General features: G+C 39.0%; 1 protein-coding gene across 1 annotated transcript; it reads left to right on the top strand.

Annotated features, from left to right (window-relative positions):
- Window positions 1-2,856: 2,856 nt before the first annotated feature.
- On the top strand, window positions 2,857-5,879 carry LOC135752661 (shaker-related potassium channel tsha2-like). The gene has a single exon (XM_065271151.2). It carries the CDS (start codon window positions 3,920-3,922, stop codon window positions 5,357-5,359), a length of 1,440 nt encoding a protein of 479 aa, XP_065127223.1. The 5' UTR covers window positions 2,857-3,919; the 3' UTR covers window positions 5,360-5,879.
- Window positions 5,880-9,153: the final 3,274 nt, after the last annotated feature.

A 9,153-nucleotide genomic window follows, 5' to 3' on the forward strand; every position in this document is an offset into this window, starting at 1 on the left:
AAAAATGTGTAAAGTGAAAACATTACTTTATTTACACTACATTTGTGATTCAGCCACGCTTTTTTTACTTGCCCAGCATGACCACAAACACACTGAATTCTGGGACATGATGATGAAGGTATCTCAGAAGACCAAACATTAAATTCAGACATGCCTTGATGTCTTCCTGACTTGAATGTTGATATCTTGTCTTTCTTTAAAAATAAAGATATTCCTGATATTCCACCATTTCAGCAAAGTCAACAGTGATTGCAAGGTATTTTGTTTGATTTGTTGATTAATTTAATTTGTTTTGGGCTATATGGAAAGATGTTTGGATGGCTTTTAACGCAATATTGCTTGCTTTGCAATTCATATATTTCATTAATCTTTTTTTTTTTTATTTCATACTACATCACACTTACTATAATCCCACTAGTATCATAATATCCAGTCAGATGACATCTTTTGTCAGGAATAACTGAAGACAATGCAGCCTAACCATATAAATCCAAATCTTTTAAAACAACTTTTCAACACTTAAAAAGAATGAGACTGAATCTCGTGAAGTGAAATGAGGATGAAATGAGTATGAGGCGGTGATAGCAGAAGTTAATTACAGACTAATGAAGTCATTAACAGAAGCTGCCAGCAGATCATTGGGTTAAACAATCCTATTTCATCAGTTCACAGGACAGGACAAGTGTGCCAAAGTGTCTGGAACAAACTAAACAAACTGTCCAGGAACAAGTCAAAAAACTAATTCAGTTCATTATAGTCAACAACAAAATGTGATGAGTTAACTGCTACTGTATGTGAGACACTGTGTGTATATTTAAAGATAAACAAACCGGACAAGAAATGCAAGTATTCAAAGACAGAGTATATATTTGTTTAACACATATGGTTTGGAAACCACATAAAGGTTGAGAAAACATGACGTTCAGCACAAACGTGTGATAAATCGCTCACAACTAGAGAAATGTTTTATCTACACTTTCAGACGTAGACCTTTTAAAAGGTCCTCATTTATACCATTAAGGTACAGATATATATATTTGGTACCTTTTAGGTACTAAAATTCCCCCTACATTTTGAAGGGTACCTCCCCAGTCACAGCTTGAATGTTTGCCAGCAGTTTCATCTCAAGTACATTTTGAAAGCAGCCCATACAATACTGAGAACAAGAAGACAGAGGAGGAAATCTGATTCTCTGTTCCTCATAATCACGTGTTTTACACTTCATCAGGTGTTTCAGACAAGAGCTTGTATTGCATATAATGCATATATTATCATTTGATATAATGCAGCCCAATATTAAACGACCCCAACAGAAGACCGCATATGAACTGATGAATGCTGGAGTAATCATCATACCAACCACAAACAGTAATACACTTTTTAAAAGTAAGAACACAAAATGTTTTTATAACACTGAATGTGATGGGTTATGTCTAATGTTAACATTTATTTTTAATTCACATGAAGCAACAGTTTTCCACATTTTTTTATGTCACTTTGGATAAAAGCACCTTGTAAATACCTAAATGTATTTTGAAGCAGTATTTCAGATATGATAAACACATCATTAAGTATTATAAAATATTTTACCACGTGTCTGTTGAATGCTGCATTTTGATTGGCTGAGAAATGTTCTATGGGTGTTGATTATTTTTCTGTAAACTTTTCAAATATCTTAAAATAGGCACCAGAGCAATGTTTGTGGTAACCGTGGTATAAAAGGAATAATTGACTCCGGTCCTTTGAATTATTTGAAAATAATGCACACCCGCGGTGTAACGGCACTCTGCTTCGCGTCGTGCCGCGTTGCACCTTGGGTTTGCATTATTTTCTTATAATTCAATGGCCTGTCGTCAATTATTCCTTACATAATACATTGAGCTCATATTAATTGAGAAAATTCAATGCTGTATTTCTCAATTGTGTCTTACTGAATATTATTTAAAATATTATAAAAAATAAAAAAATTCAGCATATAGCGGCTATTTACAGTATCTAAAAAAAGCTTTCTTTAAACAAGTGTTTTTTTCCAAGAGTACTTAATTTTTTGTGTACTACAAGCCTGATCTTACAAGAGTTGGCTAATTTGTATGAATTCATAAAAAGTTAATCATGCAAAAACATATGATGACCCCAACCCCATGTCATGGAGCAATGGCAAAACTTACAAAATGTACAGATGTGGTCATACAAATTAATCAGAATTAACCACCTCATAAAATAAGTACAGAATTTCACGAGAGCGTTTTATAAACACAGGCACAGAATGAAAGTCAAAGTGAATGATATGCACCCAACACACACTTAACGAAATGTCACCTTTTCTTTTATTTGTCCATTCAGCTACTCTCTGATATAATATAGGTGGAGTCTGTGAATTGAATCATCCTCTGTGTTCAGGACGCAGGCAGTGACCTGCAATCATATAATGCATCCCTACACTAAATGAGGGACGGTCTTGGTAAGCCTTATTGTGATCTATTTCACAGCAACATAAACAATCACTGCAGAGCCAGTCACCTTGATAGAGTTCACCTGATGCTAGATACCTGACGTGTGCGTGCGTGTGTGCGTGCGTGTGTGCATGCACAAGTGAAGAATAATGTTGTCATGACCTCTCTTTCCCTGATGAGAAACAACATCTTTCTCAAGGATGATAGTAATCTGATAGAAATAAAGCTCAATTTGTTTAGATAATTTTTTTTTTAATCTACACAGAAATGTTGTACTAAATACTGAAGATATTTGCACTCATTGCACTGTAAAATATAAAAGTTACAAGTATGAAATTCACCAACAAGCAAATACAGTGTTTTTGTTGGATGACATGATGTAACACAGGCTCAGCCTGCTCTAAACCATTGCTGTATTTCAAGGGAGTAAGTGTGACTAGTAAACTAGTTTAAACTATGAAGGTCATGAACACTTTCAAGCATGTTAATGAGTCTAATGAAAGATTAGGCCAGTGGATGTATTTGTGTATTTTGTAGTTTAAAAAGAAATGGAGAGTTGGAGAACCTTACTGATAGATTGAAGAAAGATTTGTTTGACTGTCTACAGTATGTCTTGATTTGATGTATAATTAAACTGAAGGGTTAAAGAAGGAAACCAATGTGTGCAAAAATGCACTGTGGTTTATTAAAAACAAAGATATTTGAAATGATGCATTCATTTTCTTTAACTTTGACCTTTTTATAAATATTAACTTGGAAACAGGGAGAGCAAGTCTGTAAAAGAAATATCAACTTTTGGAAGCTATGTAACTGTCTTGAATAAAGCACATAACCCTATGCTCACATGCACATGCTGTGCAATTTTCCCCCATTGCTGCTCTCGGATTTACTCCATGGGAAAAGAAATCTATTGCTATTTTGGGTTTTCCACGTCACCCTTTTCGACTTGGCCACGAAATTCCACCCGCCCAGTCAGTGTAACCATTGAAGCATTTAAGAGATTTACAGACACGTGCATGCAGCTGCAATATTTTTGTATTTTGTACTGTTTACAAAGTGACGTCATAGGGTGAGTATTTTAAATCTACAGGTGACATTGCGCTCGAGAAACTCATTTGGCCAAGTAAACTCGTTTTGGCGTCAAGTTTGACAAATAAATAGTTACGGTGTGTTTACATCTTTCTAGACACTGGCTTAATTAGGTGCGCGTTCTCGTATTCATTATAGGCTAATTATGTATATTCATAGACAGCCCGCGGAGGGCGGAAAGGAAGAAGGGAGGGCGTCGCTGTTTAAAATGCTGTGAATGTGACAGCCAGTCGTCCAGACCGCCAGCCTCAGCTCGGAGAGGGAATGAAGAGACACCTCCGCGGGGAAAATGCGCGCGGCGGCAGTAGCAGCGAAGTGACGCGTTACGCGCCGCTCCACAAGTGCTCGAACCCGATCGCCCTTTTGAGGGGACAAACATGACCGTGGTGCCCGGGGAGAACGTCGACGAGACCGTGGCGTTGACAGCCCTATCCCAAGATGTTTACGACCCCGAGCGCGCGGGTCAGGAGTGCTGCGAGCGGGTGGTTATCAACATCTCCGGGCTGCGCTTTGAGACGCAGCTGAAAACCCTGGCGCAGTTCCCGTCCACCTTACTGGGGGACCCCAGGAAACGAATGCGCTTCTTCGATCCTCTGAGGAACGAGTATTTCTTCGACAGAAACCGACCCAGCTTTGATGCCATCCTTTACTACTATCAGTCCGGTGGAAGGTTACGGAGACCCGTCAATGTGCCCGTGGACATCTTCTTGGAGGAGATTAAATTCTACGAGTTGGGAGAGGAGGTCATTGAGAATTTTAAGGAGGACGAGGGGTTCATCAAGGAGGAAGAGCGACCTTTGCCGGAAAACGAGTTCCAGCGTCAGGTCTGGCTTTTGTTCGAGTACCCAGAGAGTTCTGGACCCGCGAGGGGGATTGCGATAGTCTCGGTGCTCGTCATTTTAATCTCCATCGTCATCTTTTGCTTGGAGACTTTACCAGAGTTTAGGGATGAGGGGAAAATGCACGAGGAGCAGCTCTCCATCAACGGAACCGTGAGTTCAAAGAAGCCAAATCCCTTCACGGACCCGTTTTTTATCGTGGAGACCCTCTGCATCATTTGGTTCTCATTTGAGTTGCTGGTGAGGTTCCTTGCGTGCCCGAGCAAGCCCGCCTTTTTCAAGAACATTATGAACACCATCGACATCGTGGCGATCATACCCTACTTCATAACCCTGGGTCTGGAGCTGGCAGAGCACCAGGGCAACGGGCAGCAGGCCATGTCACTGGCCATCCTGAGGGTCATTCGCCTGGTGCGGGTGTTCCGCATCTTTAAGCTCTCCAGACACTCCAAGGGTCTCCAGATCCTGGGGAAGACCCTGCAAGCGAGCATGCGGGAATTAGGGCTGCTGATATTCTTTCTCTTCATCGGCGTCATACTCTTCTCCAGCGCCGTGTATTTCGCCGAGACGGACGACCCCGACTCGGGGTTCAGCAGCATCCCCGACGCCTTCTGGTGGGCGGTGGTTTCCATGACAACCGTGGGCTACGGAGACATGTGCCCGGTCACCATCGGGGGCAAGATCGTGGGCTCTTTATGCGCCATCGCCGGCGTGCTCACCATCGCGCTCCCGGTGCCCGTCATAGTGTCCAACTTCAATTACTTTTACCACAGAGAGACCGAGCACGAGGAGCAGTTACAGTACACGCACGTGACGTGCGGTCAGCAACAGCAGCCTTCGTATGGCGAGTTTCAAAGGAGCGACAGCAAACAGTCCATGTCCAAATCGGAGTACCTGGGCTCGGAGGACGGAGATTCGGTCAAGTACACCAACTGCAGCCCCAATAAAGCATGCACGGGAAAACTCACCGATGTGTGAACGCGGACACTTACGCGCCCAAATAACGCATCTTTCTACGTGCGCGCATCCTTATCATTGCTCGGCACGGGCAGATGTCTGTGAGGAACACAGCTTCATCTGAAAAACATAACTGTGCGATTATTTTTAACTGTGCGATTATTTTCTTAACTGTCTTCCGTTGTTGTGATCGTCGAAGCGCGTGGCGTAGAGTAGGACGCAGTAGCTGTAAAGCCGCACAAAAGTATAGAACGTAAATGATTATATTTATTAGATGCAAGCCAAATGAAATCAAGCTGAAGCACTTTGCTCGTGTACTCCTTCGTTAAGTTTTACGCAATTTCGGTAATGAAGTTTACCTACAATGCGCTTTTTTTGAGAGACCAATATCGATATTTTACTTTTTAGGACAGTTGAAATGCAAGCTAATTAGAAAATAAATAAATGAATAAAAATCCCCCCACACTTGTTCCAGCTAATTCCTGTTTTTATTGGGCGTAACAGGTGTAGCCTAACATTTACATTTGAGATGCGCATATCTCCAGAAAAGCTTTATTATTATTTCAAACATCACGTTCTCACTTATATTAGACGTTTTAAACATATCGACATATAACTTTACAGGCCATTGCATCTTAATGTTCTTGGCAAAAGCAACATTTGTGTGAGCATCATATGATCAACAGATGTGTAGTGATGGAATGAATAAGCAAGCTGCATTTCAAGTCTCCATCTCTAGATAGATTGTAAAATCTAGTAGCACCACCTAGTGACCATAGGCGGTAGCTGCACCCAAAAGGATGTGTTTCCATAGCAACCTTCCAGACGGTTCTCGAGACATCAGGCAATACATTGTTCTCTTAATTCATTTGTTCATATAAAACATGATTGTTTCATAAATAATACGCATTTAAAAATAATTTCAAATATTTGACAGCCCAAAAATCCGCCTCGTGCAATCCTTCATAGATGATCAAATACAGCGTAATAGTTTTACAAAACTCTTGTCCACGCCGACCAGAATGCATCTGATAAACATGAAGAAACATCAACATTTCTTGCTCTGCAACCAACGCCACGAGATCGTGAGTTCAGCCCATAGGTTCAGACAAGGGATAATTGTGACGTCACTGCGAGGAGGGATAACTAGGATGCCTATTGGTTGGATTAAAATCAACTTTACAGAGGATTCCTGCAATGTCAAAGGGGGAAACCGAATTGATGTATCTGCTCAGACCCCTCCAACATACGAGATCCTCTCTGCTCCTTTAAATGGATTTCTACCACAGGAATAAAAATGATTCAGGTAATCTGAGGTCAATTATAATGCACACAACACGAGTTCGTATGTTAGTTTTATGTTTGTCGCTAGAGGGCAGTATGATCTTGCACATGAAACAGAAATAAAGGCCTTCATGATGATTGACAGCTGTGTTGGAACTAAACTGTGCAGATTGTGTGTTATCCCCTGAAATACTGAGCATTATTTAACAGAGTTTCTAATCACTGCTATTTTACATTTACATATTGCATATTAGCTTTGCAGAAAGAAATCAAACCAAGTGTTTGGCGGTCAAACCAATTTATTTAATTAGGTCCACTTAGTAAAAAAAAACACTGCGACACAAATGCAGAATTTTGTCATTTTCAAATATTTAGTTTCACAATATCTGTAATATATATATATATATATATATAAATTTTCTACATTTGAACAGAATTTTTTTTTATAAAGAGCCCAAATGTGCATTGAAGCTTTAATAAGCACATCCATGCGTCTTAAAAGTAATACAAATGGCTCCACACTGCAAAAAAATGATTTTCAAGAAAAAAATTAAATTAAATTAAGATGCTTTTTCTTGATGAGCAAAACGACCCAAGAAAATAAGTTTAGTTTAGTTTATTGGTTTTGTTTGACAGGGACCATGCATAAAATAGCTTCTATACCAGGGTTAGCTAAATAGCTAATTTGCACCTGTAGTCCCTGGGCAAGATGTTCATGCACAATTAAAAACACAAACAGGATAAAAAGCCAACAAAATTAACATTACAAGTATAAGAAAAAAACTAAAAACAAAAAACAAAAAATCAAATAAAAGAAAAACAAAAATTAATTAATGATCACAAACTTGATTAATTTTCAGCCATTTCTTCAAAGACTTTTTAAAACTTTTAAAACTCAAAGAGTCTCTGATATGGAGTGGGATTACATTCCATTTTCTAATTGCTTGATATGAGAATGCTGATTGACCAAAAGTGGTCTTTTTAAATGTGGAGTAACAATCACCTCTCGTTGAAGCCCTAGATACCCTAACATTGTCTCTACAGAATGACACACATTGCTTAAGTGGTGGAGGTGCAAGATCATGGGTTAATTTGTACATGAGACACATGTCCGAGAACAAAATAAAACTGTCAAATGTTAACAGGCTATGTTTTTTTATAATATTACAGTGATGATAATGTCTTGGTTTTTTATCAAGCACTTTCACAGTCTGTTTGTATAGAGAGTACAGGGGTTTCAAAATGGTCACCCCTGCCTGAGACCAACTTGTAGCACAATAAGACAAATGGCAGAAAATCATTGAGTGCACAAACAATTTAGCAGCATGTAAGGGTAATTGATGTCTAATATTTCTAAAAGTAATCAAACTCGCTCTAGCATTTCTAGATATCTTCTTAATGTGCTTTTTAAAACTTAAATTAGAATCAATGATTAGGCCCAAATATTTAAAATTGTCAACAGTTTTAATCACCTCTCCTTTGACCAAGACGTCAGGTTGTTGCTGTGCATTTCTATTTTTGGAGAAATACATAACAACAGTTTTACTTACATTAAGAGTCAAACAGTTTATAGTTAGCCAATCCGACACTTTATTTAGGGCTGCAGTAAGTTTTAAAGCAGCCTGTTCTCTATTTTTGGCATGCGTATAAATCACTGCATCGTCTGCGTACATTTGGATATTGACATCTGGGCAAACCAGAGGCAGGTCATTAATATATAAACTAAATAAAATTGGTCCCAAAATTGATCCCTGTGGGACTCCAACGGTACTATTGGCAAAGGAAGAACATACATCATTGATTCTAGTGCACTGCTTCCTTGAATCCAGATAAGACTCCATCCATGTCAGAGCTTTAGTAGAAAAATTAAACTTGGATAACTTTGACAGCAGAACATTATGATTTACAGTGTCAAATGCTTTTCTGAAATCAAGGAAAACAGCACCAACAACACCCCCATCATCAAGGCTAGATTTGATTTGTTCAATAAAGTAACAGTTTGCGGTCTCAGTTGAGTGGTTCTTTCTAAACCCAAATTGCATAGGGTGCAGTGGAAAATGGCCCTGATTTAAATGGTCCATCAACTGGTCGCATACTAACCTTTCACTCACTTTAGAGATGACAGGAAGTATACTGATAGGTCTGTAGTTGGTAACATCAGTTACATCACCAGCCTTGTAAACAGGAGTTATTGCTGCTGTCTTCCAGACCATAGGAAAAAAACTATGTTTAAAAGACAGATTGACCAAATGTGTAATTGGAATAGAAAGAGTATGTTTATACTTCTTCATAAACACACAATCACAGTCAAAAACATCTTTAGCCTTTGAGTTCTTAAGATTGCCTATGGTTCTAACTATGGAGGATTCTTCGACCTCAGATATATTAAAAAGTGGAAATTTTTCATTTGGTGGTGTAATACACTTGTCTCTGGGTCCAAATCCTTTTGCTAAGTCTTGCACAGAATTAATAAAGTAAGTATTAAACTCAGAACAGATTTTAACTTTATCTTGTGTTAAGGTGCCCTGTAC

Source organism: Paramisgurnus dabryanus, chromosome 1 (assembly GCF_030506205.2).
Source record: "Paramisgurnus dabryanus chromosome 1, PD_genome_1.1, whole genome shotgun sequence".
NCBI lineage: Eukaryota > Metazoa > Chordata > Actinopteri > Cypriniformes > Cobitidae > Paramisgurnus > Paramisgurnus dabryanus.